Source organism: Emiliania huxleyi (genome assembly GCF_000372725.1).
Source record: "Emiliania huxleyi CCMP1516 unplaced genomic scaffold EMIHUscaffold_23, whole genome shotgun sequence".
Lineage (NCBI taxonomy): Eukaryota > Haptophyta > Isochrysidales > Noelaerhabdaceae > Emiliania > Emiliania huxleyi.
The window spans coordinates 822,140-834,902 of NW_005200333.1; the positions used below are offsets into that span (position 1 = coordinate 822,140).

At 66.2% G+C, this 12,763-nt stretch overlaps 4 protein-coding genes across 4 annotated transcripts in view; all 4 read right to left on the minus strand.

Annotated features, from left to right (window-relative positions):
- Window positions 1-2,189: 2,189 nt before the first annotated feature.
- EMIHUDRAFT_434991 (hypothetical protein) lies at window positions 2,190-3,199 on the minus strand (the record flags this gene model as incomplete). Its single annotated transcript, XM_005779593.1, has 2 exons — window positions 2,190-2,971; window positions 3,041-3,199. The coding sequence occupies 2 exons, from the start codon at window positions 3,197-3,199 to the stop codon at window positions 2,498-2,500; spliced, it is 633 nt and encodes a 210-aa protein (XP_005779650.1). The 3' UTR covers window positions 2,190-2,497.
- A 545-nt stretch (window positions 3,200-3,744) lies between these two features.
- Window positions 3,745-5,085, minus strand: EMIHUDRAFT_415582 (hypothetical protein). The gene is made up of 2 exons (XM_005779594.1): window positions 4,446-5,085; window positions 3,745-4,310 (listed from the first exon to the last, which is right to left on the minus strand). Exons 1-2 carry the CDS (start codon window positions 5,050-5,052, stop codon window positions 4,108-4,110), a joined length of 810 nt encoding a protein of 269 aa, XP_005779651.1. The 5' UTR covers window positions 5,053-5,085; the 3' UTR covers window positions 3,745-4,107.
- Window positions 5,086-6,080: 995 nt separating this feature from the next.
- On the minus strand, window positions 6,081-6,704 carry EMIHUDRAFT_64377 (putative DNA ligase; the record flags this gene model as incomplete). The annotated part of the gene is made up of 1 exon (XM_005779595.1): window positions 6,081-6,704. The coding sequence occupies one exon, from the start codon at window positions 6,702-6,704 to the stop codon at window positions 6,081-6,083; it is 624 nt and encodes a 207-aa protein (XP_005779652.1).
- Window positions 6,705-10,808: 4,104 nt separating this feature from the next.
- Window positions 10,809-12,763, minus strand: part of EMIHUDRAFT_463287 (hypothetical protein) — a gene marked incomplete at its 5' end in the record, with an annotated part of 3,961 nt that continues 2,006 nt past the window's right edge. Inside the window, 4 exons of the mRNA XM_005779596.1 lie at window positions 10,809-11,569; window positions 11,743-11,952; window positions 12,086-12,239; window positions 12,587-12,699. Coding sequence (XP_005779653.1) covers window positions 11,162-11,569; window positions 11,743-11,952; window positions 12,086-12,239; window positions 12,587-12,699 — 885 coding nt within the window. The 3' untranslated portion in view covers window positions 10,809-11,161. The remainder of the gene's footprint in view (window positions 11,570-11,742; window positions 11,953-12,085; window positions 12,240-12,586; window positions 12,700-12,763) is intronic.

The window sequence follows — 12,763 nt, forward strand, 5'->3', positions numbered from 1 at the left end:
GTGCCCTATTACGGCGACGGCGCCGAGGGCGCGAACCTGCGCTATGTTGGCGGTGGAATTGGCACGATCGGATGCATCGAGTAGAGGATCAGTTCAGGGCCAGGGGTTTGGGATCTCGCTTTGGGTAGGAACTTCCCCCCCCCCCCCCCCTCCCCCCCCTCGTCTGCGAGAGAGGGCGGGGTCGTGCTCATCGTGTGTGTGGAAGGGGTGAGCGCGCGCTCGGTACGATAGACACAGTCTCACTCGAGTGGTTCGCCGAGGATCCGCCGCACACATATGTGCATGTGCATGGTGCATGTGCATGTGCATGTGCATGTGCATGTCGCGCGTTCACGTCGAGGGGAGGACGTGCACGATGCTGTGCCATAGATACAGCCTTTTCTTTCCACTGCGAGGGGGCGGCGAGGCACTTGGCTCCGTGTGCTAGCACTCGACCGCCCTCGCCGCAGGCAAGCTCATTGACGCATGTATATGAGTCAGAGGTGCTCTCACAACCTTCTCTCTGGAGTCCACACGGCGGAGTCACTGTTGTTGCGGCACATACGGATAGGAAGAGCCGCAGAGCAGCACAGCTCAAACATGGAGCGAGGTAGGCAACGGCTCGGGCAACATTTCATTTAGGTTGACTTAGTTCCTTCTCGTGCAGGAGGCTTCGGCGCTTCGCCAGGTCTTGGACACACGGATGCCGATTTAGTGTGTGGCGGGAGGGTAAGCGAGCACTCACTCACTAAGGCGGCGCCGCAGGGCCGGGGCACTGGCCACACGGCCTCGCCGACCACTGGAAGGCGGCCCACCCGACCTGATATAAAGCCGGGTATACTGCTTTTCCAGCTTTTCAGTGACGAGGTGTCCTAGACACTTCCTAGACACTTCCTAGACACTTCCTAGACAGCCCCTCGCAGGGCATCAAGCGGCAGGAGAGCATCGACGCGCGCGCGCTACTCATCATTCCTCCATTCCTTCCCTGAGAAAAGTAGCGATTGGCTCCTGGTGCGGCGGTGACTCTGCCACTGAAAAGCTGGTGCCGACGCTCGAGATCGGTGTCCAAGTGCGGGTGAGGATGATGTCACATGAGCGGCCGCACACTGCTCGGTACCCCCCCTGCACTTCTAAGCTCATCCCTGCTGCTAGGGGGGGGGGTTTTTCCCCCCCCAGCAGGAGGGGGCCCCCGGGCCCAGTTCCGGTTTTTTTGCCCCCCCCCCCCCCCCCCCCCGCGCGCTCGTGTGAGCGGTACGAGTGGTACGCTCGAGGCGGTTGTGTTCACCGCGCCTTCGAGCCCAATACACCTTCGTCGTGTCGAGTGCTGGCGTGTTACTAAAGACTTGTGGGTCTTTCTCTTTTGTACTACCACTCTAATTAGGTGTCGCAGCGCCGAGCAACACTCGGTGCCAGAGCGTCGCGCCTTCATCAGTAGTCTCATCACCGAGTGATTGCTGGCCTTTGGCGCATGACCTCGCGCGGATATCACCAACGACGAGCATGCGACGATATTGAGCGCTATCTAATGGACTTGTACAGCCCGCTGTGCTCTCCGCTGTGCCATGGCGTATGATGGGCTGCGAGCGCCGTATCTTCCCTCCTTGTACCTTGAAGCAGAGGCGCCGCGAGGCACGAGAGGCGTAGAAGAGAGGCTGGCGTGCCCCGCACCGGCCGGCTGGCAGTAGGAGGGCCCGCCGGTGAGACCACTGATTTTGGTGCCGACCATAAATTCTCGCCACTGGAAGTGGAACGCATGCTACATTGCTACTTACAGCTGCGCCAGCACCCCCCACAGGCAGAGCGCTCCTGCTGGGGGGGGTCCCGACCCCCCCAGCGCCAGAGCTCTGCTGCTGGGGGGGGGGGGTCGGCCGTGAGCTTAGGTGTGCAGGGGCGCCGGTACGCGGTACCGAGCAGAGTGTGCGGCCGCTCCACATGCTCACATCTATCATATGTTCGTCTCACATATCCTCATCACATCCACCGTGTGTGTTTGCCGCACGAAAATGCCCGGGAAAACCCAAGGTATCGTTTGGGGTTCTAATACCCCGGGGTTTTTCGGCAATTTCTGCTTGCCGCTGACCGCTGAACAACAGTAACAACAGTAACAAACAGTAACAGCATGGGCTGGGGTGAACACTTGAACAACGTTAAGGATTTCAGCCAACACTAGCGTAGCTCAACTGTGTTAAAGGCCCAAAAAGTTAATGTGTGTGAAACAGCTCTAAAGCCGTAAGCCGTACCCCGCCCCCCGCCACCGGGGCACCCGCGGCCAGCGGCACCGCCGCGGGCCGCACGACACAGCTGCCGCTAAAGTAACCGTCCAATTACAGCATCGCGTCGAGCACATCTGGCTAGCCATCTGACAGTAAACTTTGTCACACACGAGCTCACACGACGCACGAGATTTCCGCGGTGTCGGCCCGGCAGGCCACCCAGAGAGTACAACACGCCCAGCCCCTGCCCCGGCCGATCCAAAGCCCTGGAGGCCTGGGGCGTTATCGAGGCTTGCCACGACACCTTACTCGCGAAAGTGGCCGCCCCTCCTCGCGCGCGGGCCAGCTGCCTCGACGTACAGCTTGGTCGGGTCCGAAGGGTCCACATACGCCGCCCTCACCACCTCGGCCACCGCCGTCTCAGGCACCGCGACTGCGAATGCCGTCGGCACGTCTGTGGACCCGCCGGCCGCCGCACCGGCCGCACCGCTCCGCTCAGCCTCGAGGCGTGAGCGCATCTCGGCGAGCAGGCCGAAAAAGATGGGGAGGAAGGTGCCGACGCCGCCGTCTTGGAAGGAGAGGCACCAGTGAATGTCGGCTCCGTCGCAGGCCGAGCCCGGGAGCGGAGGGCTGACGCCCGTGAGGTTGTTTGCGCCAAAGATGGGCTGGTTGAAGCTCTCTCTCTCGAGGGTCGCGAGCGGCAGGTCGAAGGCCAGCACGTTGGCCTTGGACGCGCCAAAGAGGGTACCCAGCAGCCCGCTCCCGGACGACTCCTCTGCCTGAGCCGCGCGGGGGGGGGAGGGGTCAGCGCGGGGAAAACCGCCGCCGCGGGACGGAAGATCGCGCGCCACAAAGACGATGCGCAGTGGCGAGAGGAACAGCTGGCCACCGGCCTGAAACTTGCGGCTGCCGCTGCTGGCGGTGAAGGCGAGCCCGCGACGGCTCAGCACAAACATCTCGCCGGCCATCGGCACCGGCTGGCCTCCCGAGGTGTGTGGGTTCTCCATTGGGGCGCCGAGGAGGACGAGCAGGTCGCCAGGCGTGCCGCGCGATTCTTTTTTCGTTTAAGTTCTTTCTGCTGCAGAGCGAGGCGAATATGTGCTCGCAGCCGGCCTCGCGGGTCGAGTGCACGAGGCTCAAACTGCCTGATCGTCGACGACATGCACGAGGCTCAAACTGCCTGCGCACGCCGCAAGGTGCACACGTGCACTTCCCAAGAGCGGGCGGGCGGGCCGTGGCGGCCGCGCGGCCGGGCAGACAGCGGCCGAGAGCGTGACTTCGAGCCAGCGGGCGGTGGCGACCAGATCTGTACGCCAACCAGAACCACCGCGTAGCGAGGTCAGTCCAGGGGGACTAGCCACGCGCGAGATCAGGACTAGCCGCGCGGTGTGGAGAGTTTGTGTGTGTGTTGCGGGGAAGAGGGGGGGGGGGGGTGTCCGGGGTCACACTCCATCGTCCATGTCCACGCTTCGAGTCCACGCTGTTGAGCTGGGGACCTTTTTGGGGATTCGTCTCTGCGACTGCGTGTGCGCGGTCCCGTTGGCCCCCCCCCTGAGGAAACAAGTAATGGCCCAAAGAGCTCGATGCCCAGGGTGCAGTGTGCTCAACACACGACGAGCCACGACAATCGACAATGACACATGCATGAGGATCCGAGCACCAAGAGAGCGAGCAAGACGCAAGAGGATCCGACTCCCGGTCCACGCGGCTGCGTTCGCGGTTCGGTGACGCTTGCGTGTGTGCGACACATAAAACATAATACGCGCGCTGCGAGGCGAGGGTGCGGACTGCCCGCCGTCCGGGCGTCGACACACCAACGCAACGCGTGGCAGGAGCGCGCGCGGGCAAGTGGCCACAGCTAAGAGGGGTCGTGGGCGAGGGGCCGAGGGTCGGCTCTCCCTGCCTGCTGCCTCCTCTACGGGAACTTTGTGAACTTGATCACCTTGAGAGTGATGTCCCAGCCGGTGGGCAGCTGCCACGTGAAGAGGCCGAGCGCGAGCACGTTGAAGGCGATGTGCGCCGTGCGGGCCGCGTCCTTGCCCTTGGACATCAGCGGCACGAGCGACGCCGCCATCGCCCAGCAGACAACCACACCGGCGCCGGCGTAGAGGTGCGGGCCTGCGCGGTGCAAGCCGAGGGGGCGGCGCCGTGAAGAGAGCGTTATGCCTTCGTGAGGCGGTGGGTGCGCGTGGTGCGGTTTGAGCACGGGCTAGCAGACACGAGGTCAGAGCCTCGCATCTGCAGGGAGCGCGCCTGGGAAGAGCTTTTGCGCGCGCAGAAAGGTGTTGACGGGCCCCTCAATCGCAAAGGCGGTGCCCAGCCCAAGGATCACGGAGCCAACCTGGTAGTGCTTGGCGCGGAGATCGCTCGAGGCCAGCTCCTTGCGGGTCGTGGTGAGCTCGTCGATTTGGGACGTCAGCGAGGCGAGCTCAGCAGTGAGGGCGGGAGGTGCGGCCTCGGCCTCTCCGTCGGCCAGCACCTTCAGCTGCGATTCATGCTTCTTCTTCCTGTCCTTGAGCTCCGTGATCTGGTTGCCGATCTCACGAAGCTGCCTCCACTGGTAACCGGTGAACGCGGCCCAGGCGGTCGCCGCGTACATCATCGCCATGACGGCGGGGTGGGCAAGCGAGACGATGCGCCCCTCGAAGATGCCGTACTCGCCGCCCTTTGCGAGCGCGGCCTCTGGCCGTGCCGCCGCCAGCGCCGCCACCATGGCACCGCCAGCAGGCACCAGCTGGTGGTGAGCCTGCGCGGTCGGCTGCACCTGCTCCAGACCGAGCGGGTCGAACAGCGGCGCTGCGTGGGCACGAGTGGCGAGGCGCGGCTCGAGGTGAACGGCGAAGCAGGTCAGCAGCAGCATATTGTGGCGGCTCTCGTGCGCGGCTGCTCGTCGCGAGCTGTGCAACCCCGCAGCAGCAAACTCCCGGAAGCTTCGCCGTTTTTCTTTTTGTGCTATTCTTAACTACTCATTAAAGCAATCCGCAAGCGGGCTGGCCCGCGACTCGAACCCGCAAGCGGCAAAGCGGATGAAAGCGGGTGTGCGAAGCGCGAGCGAGCGCTTGCTCCTTGTTGGTTTTCGAAAATCTCTCGGACGTGATGACGAGGACGGCGAAGGTGAAAAAAGAAAAACACACAAGCCAAGGGAACGGCACGCCGCCACCACACAGGGAGAGGGGTGTGATGCGCTAGCCGTCGCCCACCCTTGGGCGTCCGCCTCTTCCTATCTCTCCTCGCAGTCTCTCGCCGACTCTCGCTGCAACCTTCATGCCGCCCCTCGGTCGTCCCACTCTCGTCGTTCTCTCTCTTGTCGCTTCTTCCTCTGAGCTCTGTCGCGTCGCTCTCCTCTGCCTCGTCCTGCGACGGTGCCGCCGCCTGCCGCTCCCTTGCTCTCCCTGCTCGGCGCAGCTCTGCCCTCCTCGCGGCATATTTTGGCCCCTCGAGTTTATCGAGCTCTCCTCGCGCAAGGACGACTCTTCTGACGTCCACTGCGATTATTTGCCGCCAAGTCATATCGTTGCTCAGGTCCACTCTCTAGGTTAGGTTAGGTAGAAAGGTGAAGAACAGCCAGGCTCCCGGTTCCTCGGACTGGACACCAACGCGGTATGGGTGGACGCTAGACAGATGATGACGACACGCACGAGCGACACACAGACACAAACAGGCTCACAAGACACACAGCCAGCGGACAGAGCCGGAGGGGGGGCTTCATGAATGATGAAAGGGGGCCGAAGCGCCCCAGGCCCAGCGCCCGCGGAAGCGGGCGCCCGACCATGCGCCCCCTCCATGCCCAAGCGCCAAGGGCAAGGCCGAGCCGCCCCTCTGCAGTACGGCTCTAGGGCACCCCGACTCAGTTTTGCAAAAGAGTACTGATCAATTGCTGGCAGGGTACTATCCCTCCGCCCGCAAGCTCGCAAACTCGGGCTGCGCCCGGAAGGCCTCGGCGAGCTCCGCGCCGCTCGTCGCCTGCCCTGGCGCCTTGTCGGGCCGCGCGCGCACAAAGCGCGGGAACCGGAGCGCGAGGCCCTTGGCCGGCTCCTCGGGCAGCAGCCCCGCCGCCGCGAGGAAGGTTGGCGAGAGCGAGAGCGCCGCAGCGCGCACCTCCCACACCGCGGGAGGCGCCGGCGTGGCCAGCCAGTAGTCGGGCTCGTAGTGTGGCGGCAGCGACGCGGGCAGGTCGAGCCACGTGGGCGGCCCGCCGTCGCCGCGCGGGGCGGCGGCGCCGCCGCGCTCGAAGAGGGCGCTGAAGGTCGCGAGGTCGTCGTCGGAGAAGCCGGTGCCGACCTTGCAGACGGGCTGGTAGCGCGCCGCGCCCGGCGCAGCAACCCTGCAGGCGAGCAGAAACGCTCCGTAGCCGCCCGAGCGCTTGCCGGTCCCGGCGTAGGCACCGACGGGGACGAGGTCGAACGAGTCGGCGAGCCCGTCGATGTAGTCTCGCTTGAGCTTGAGCCACGCGAAGGACCGCTTGCCCGGCGCGTACCCAGACTCGGCGTCGTCCGCGAGCGACTTGACCATCAGCCCCTCCGCCTCCATCTCGGCCGCCGCAACCAGCGCCGCCTCGAGCTCCTCCGCCGTTGACCCCTCCTCGCCCTGTGCCAGCTCCACACGCCCCGCCACCGGGGTGAGCAGAGCGCGCAGCGCCGCGCGCCGCGCCGGCAGCGGCTTGTGCAGCAGCGACGCTCCGTTGGCCGAGAGCACGTCAAAGACATAGATGCACACCGGCAGCGCGGCTTGCTGCTCCGCGGTCGGAGCCTTGCGTGGCCGCGCCGCGAGCGTCTGGAAGGGGAGGGGCCGCGCCGCCGCGCGGTCGTACGCGCAAACCTCCGCGTCGAGCACCGCGGCGGGGGCGCCCGGCGGCATCGCGGCGGCGAGAGCGTCGGCCACGTCCGGGAAGCGCGCAGTCATCTCGTCCATCGACCGTGCGAAGATGCGCACGGCGCCGGCGGCCGCTCCGCCGTCCCCCGCGGCTTGCGGACTCGCTGGGACCCAGTGCAGCTGGCACCGCTCTCCGTCGTACTTGACCTCTGCGAGGAAGGGCGAGCCCCCCATGCGCGAGATCACCTCCTCCACCGACGTCACCGCAGCAGCAGCCATCGGCTGGACAGGCACGCCCGGCTGCACCACACCCGGCGCCAGCCCGAAGATGCCGCGGCGGCAGAGGTCGGCGACGAGGGCGTGGTAGCAGGGGCGCACCTGGGGGGTAGGGGTGGGGGGTAGGGGTGGGGGGTAGGGGTGGGGGGTAGGGGTGGGTAGCAGGGGCGCACTTGGAACGTCTCCTGCACCCGCTCGACCGCCGCCCGCCGCTGCTGCGCGCGCAGCGTGCCGAGCCGCTTGAGCGCAGCTCGCGCCTTGGCCTCTGCGCTCGACCGCTTCCGCACAGCAGAGCCGGCGGCCTCCTTGATCTCCTCGGACAGCTTCGCCGCCTCCGCCTCGTCGCACCCGCCGCCTCCCTCCGCGCATGCCTCGCGCGCGGCACGCAGCGCCGACGCCAGCCGCGCCGGAGGCCCGCCGCCTAGCGCCTCGGCGGCGGCCGCCGCCGCCTCTGCGCTCGCCGCTGCAATCTCGCGGCCGAGATCGCTCTCGTCGTGTCCGGGCAGCGCTTGGCGCAGCGCCGCCTGCGCGAGGGCCGCCCGGAGCGACTTGTCGCCCAACCCGGTCCGCTGCTTCCCCGCGATCATCCGCAGGAGCAGCTGCGCCTCGCCGAGCGACAGCCGTGAGAGAAGCTCGGAGAGCAGCTCCGTCTTCCTCGCCTGTTCACAGCTGCAGGTGTGAAGAGACGCTGTTCACAGCGCGCCGAGCAGCTCCGTCTTCCTTGCCTGTGAGCCGGCGCCCGCCGCCTCCTGCACCACCCTCAGCGTGCGCAGCACCTCGGAGACGCCGACAGCGCCGCTCGCGGGCGGCGCCTCCCACCGCGTGTCCGACCCGCGCGCCTCGGCCAGCGCCTCGGCGGCGAGCGTACCTAGCGGAGACGGAGCAGCGCCGCCTCGCGCGGGCCACCAGCGAGCGAGTATACACGGTCGCTTTGGCGTGACACGTCGCCGATTGGTGGAGCCAAGGGTGGGGTGGGGTGAGCGGCCCGTGCCACCTCCCCGTTGCATCTAGACCCGCGCACCGATGTCGCCGAGCTCCTTGAGCCGAGCGGCGAGCGCTTCTGGCCGCGCGCCGCCGCCGTACTGCGCGCTGCCGCCGTGCTCCTCCGGCGCGGTGTCGGGCCGATGTCGCGCCGCGGCGTGGGCGATGGCGTCGAGGAGGAGCGCCTTGCCGAGCCCGAGCTTGACGGGCCGGCCGCCCGGCGCGAGTTGCAGCGTCGTCAGCGCGACGCACGCCAGCAGCTGCTCCTCTCCTCCCCAAGCCTCATCCAGCAGCCGTCGCATCAGAGCCTCCTTGCCGAGCCGTGCGGGCTCCGCTTCGACGGCGGCGAGACTGCGCGCCAGCGAGGCGTACGCAAACGGCGGCGGCGGCGGCAGCGTGCCCTGCCGGTGTTGGCGGCCAGGAGAGGGAGGCGGAGGAGCAGGAGGCGATTCGGGCGGAGGCAGCGGAACCGCGACCGACGCGGCCACGGCTGAGCGGCACGCGCGCGAGGCGACGCGGAGGGGCGGACGCGAGCGCGAGGCGCCGGCGGCGAGGAGGGGCGAGAGCAGGCGGAGCGTGATAGAGGACTGGACGCGCATATGCACATGTCGCGAAAAGAAAACCGTACACTGCCGGGGCGTTCCGCAGCTACGCGAGGGAAAAATTCCGCCGCTGGGGGAACCCCGGAGCGCAGAGCTAACCCTCGGAGACCCGTGTTATGGCCCTGCGAACGCGCACCCCCCCACGGTCGAGGAAGAGGGTGCGTTCTGCAGTTAAGGGGTAACACCCGGTACACGGAACCATCCCTCGGAGACGTGTTATGGCCCTGCGACCGCGCACCCCCGGGGCTAGGGCTCTCTTGCCCGCAACCCGATCCCAATCGTCCGGCCAACTGGGATCTGGGTGCGCTTCTGAGCTCCCCGGTCCTGGGCGTGCGGCAACTAACTGCACTCCAAGTGCTGCAAGATCGAAACAACAAAACACGCCTTCGCACACGACAAGCAATCCCACGACAGCGAGTGTGGGGACTACATGATCCGTACGTGAAGGGTGGTGGGCCCGTCCGCAGAAGAGGCGGCGCGGGCACCAATGATGCAGGTGGGGACCCTGTCATCCTCGTCCTGTTTGTTTTGTATCCACTCACCTCGCTCGGCGCGAGCGGGGTTGAAATTTGGCCTTTCCGAGGGTTTCCGGCAACCCAGAGGGAAACCAGAGGGTCCCCAGCACTTTGCGTTTCCGGAAGTTTCCAGGGAAACCAGAGGGTGTTTGGTGCTCCATTCTGTTTCTCTCGAGTTTCCCTCGGGAAACTCGCGAGTTTCCCTGAGTCTGAGAGCTGGCCTGGGGCAAAATCTGGGGCAAAATTGAGGAAATCGGCACGATACCCAGGTATTTTCCAGGTATACCGGGGTTTTCCAGTATACCCGCAAAATACCCGGTATTTTGCCGATTTTGGCCCCAAAAGCAAAACAGCCTCAGACACGGCTCAGAGCCCCCCCAAAATGACGAATTCCACGGAGTTTCCCCGGGGTTTCCCGAGGAAACTAGAGGGTGTTGTAGGGAAACGAGCAGGAAACACGGAAAGGAAACCAGGTAGGGTGCGAGATGGGTGCGCCGCTCCACGGACGGAGTGTCGGCGGTGCTGCTGCTGATCAACCACGACGAGCGCCCGGCGACGGCCGAGATCCCGTGGCACGCGCTTCGAACGCGTCCGCTTGCGCAAGCGTCTATCTTTGATGAGGGCGGGACGAGCGACCTTCAGGCGGGCGCGTGGGCGCGTTTCGCCTTTTCTCGCCGGCGGAGGCCGCAACATGAGCTCTCGCATGCGACCGTGCCGCCCGGGGACTGCGTACTTCTCGTCGTGGGGCACGACGATGCGACCTCGCAGGTGGCGGGCGCGGACGGGGCGTCTCACCCAGAGAGGTTGGCGCCGGCGAGGAAGCCACGGCTTGCGGACGCACGGGACGGCCAGGGCGGCCGTGCAGTGCGCGCCCCTCAGCGATCGCACGCGCAGTTGGTCGCGTGCGCGGCGGCCGTGGCGCTTCTTCTTGTGATTCTCGTCGCGACTGGTCGCCGCGCGAGTAGCACGAGGCAGCGGAGGTCAACTCCACGGGTCAAGCGGCGGCGGGAGCAGCAGCGCTTCGGTCCCGACGTTGACCCAGATCTCCTCGACTATCCCGCGTTGCTGTGCGACGCTGCAGGCACGATGGCCTCCAGAAAAGGATACTCCTTCGCGTCCAGCTCTTCCCTTCGAACCAGCTGCCCAGACCGCGTTGGCGGACTTCAAGGACTCCAGAGCCCTCCGTCAGAGCGAGGAACGGCGTCGCACAACACCTCCCTCTTGATTTGATGCGGGGGCGCCGGGGGGGGGCCAGCACCCCCTCTTTAGTCTTTTCGCTCTTGCTGCTGAGTGCTGTGGCCTGTGCCCTGACTGGCCCTGGAGGGGGCGTGGGGGGACCGTATGTACACGTACTGTGCACACCTGGCACACACGGTAAAAGCCGTCTCTCTGTACGCAGTACACGGCTGTGGTGTGTAAGAGCTTTGGGCGGCTTGGCCACGCCCGCACGCGCGGGTACCTCTCTTCTCTCTACCACAGACTGAGGAGGCACAGAAAAAACACGTCGCGCACAGTACAACAAAATGGCGCCGCGAGACCCCGACTCAGCCGCGCGCAAGGGCGGAGGTGTGTGGGGGGGGGGGGGTACATGCGCAGACATGCAGATGCCTGGGAAGCGAGGCCGCGGTGCCGTGGAAGACAAGCGCTCCCCGTGCAGTGCGCGCGCGTGTAGCCTCGAGCGCCGCGCGCGGGCTACAGGCTGTCGAGAATCACTCTCCAGAGGTGTGAGTGACTCGGGTGTCGGAGGGGCCGCGCACACACAATGCAGGGGGGACACTCTAATCTACGGTACGAGCGCGGGCTCCCCCAAGGCAGGCCCCTCTGGCTCGGGCGCCTGGAGGTTGGGGTCTTGCCGCGGCGGCAAGTCCGTCCTGCCCGGGAAGCGCTCCTTGACGCGGCAGAAGAGGCCGGTGGCGGTGTGTATGGTCGCCGCCGAGACCATGCCGACCGTGCCGATCGACTTGTCCGGGTTGTCTGGGTCGAGCTTCGCGGGGTTCACCGGCCCGTCGGGCATCTCGAGATCAAACTCGAAGCGGCGCAGCAGCATGACGACCGAGACCGCCGCCTCGAGGAGCGCGAACTGGTCGCCCACGCACTTGCGCTCCCCCGCGCCGAAGGGGATCATGGCGTGGTCAGACGCGATCTCGAGGTTTGCGACCCACAGCCCTCCCTCGGGCTTCATCTTGCCCGTCTTGGGGTCGAAGCCTGACGCGTGAAGACGCCGACATCAGGGCGGGAAGAGGGTGTTGTGCAGTGCTCTTAGAGCACCGCGTGGATACGAGGGGCTGCGAACACAGCGGAGTCCGTGTCCTCTCGAGCGCTAGTCGGGAGACAAGACTACGTGTTCCGCGTCTAGGTGTCGACGCCGGTGCGCTTGGCGGGGTCGTAGCCCGCCCACCCCTTGACGTCTGGGTTGTCGAACGGCCGGTCCCACCGCTGCGGGTCGAAGACGTCCGGCTCCTCCCACAGCTGGGGCGAGCGGCCCATGTTGTACGTCGAGATGAAGAGGTCGTTCGCGCGAGCGAGCGCGAAGCCGCCCTCGACGCCCGTTCCACCCTCGGGCCACTGGTCCGCCTATGGGGAGATTTGAGGAGATCTGGGGAGAGATGGGGAGATGCAGCGGAGCGGCGGGCCACTGGTGCGCCTCGGTGGCACACCGGATGAAGAGGGGCGGCGCGGGCCACATGCGCAGTGTCTCTGCAATCACCTTTTGCACCTCGGGCATGCGCTTGATGTCGTCGACGGTGGCGTAGCGGTCGCCGACCACGGTGTCGATCTCGTCCTGCACACGCCTGAGCGCCTCCGGGTGCTGCGAGAGGGCGTAGGTGAGCCAGGTGAGGACCGCGGCCGTCGTCTCGTGCCTATCGATGAATGAAGAGTGAATGAAGGGTGAATGAAGGGTGAGCATCAAGGGTGAATCAAGGGTGGTCTCGTGCCCCGCGATGAGCAGCGTGATGAGGTCGTCGCGCATCTGCTTGTTGTCGACCTCCTCGCCGCGCAAGTCGATGAGGAAGCGAAGCATGGACGGGTCCTTGACCTTGGGGGTGGGTTCGGGTACCGTGGGGTAGGGGAGGGTGGGTTCGGGTACCGTGGGGTAGGGGAGGGTGGGTTCGGGTGCCGTGGGGTAGGGGAGGGTGGGTTCGGGTACTGTGGGGTAGGGGAGGGTGGGTTCGGGTACCGTGGAGTAGGGGAGGGTGGGTTCGGGTACCGTGGGGTAGGGGAGGGTGGGTCCTTCACCTTGGAGTAGTCCTTGCTCTTGAGCGCGTCGAGCTCCTCGGGGTTGCGCGAGTCGAGGCACTCGTCGATCAGCTTGTACAGCACCTATCTCGGTCACATCTCGGGTGTAGCTCGGGCATCTCTCGGCCATCTCTCGGCCATCTGTCGT

What these genes read in the sequence shown, in the direction of transcription:
- EMIHUDRAFT_415582 (XM_005779594.1), bottom strand. Translation starts at nt 5,052, where the DNA reads ATGCTGCTGCTGACCTGCTTCGCCGTTCACCTCGAGCCGCGCCTCGCC. An exon ending in CGCGCAAAAGCTCTTCCCAG is followed by an intron (nt 4,311 to 4,445) that starts GCGCGCTCCCTG and finishes TGCACCGCGCAG; the next exon opens with GCCCGCACCTCTACGCCGGC.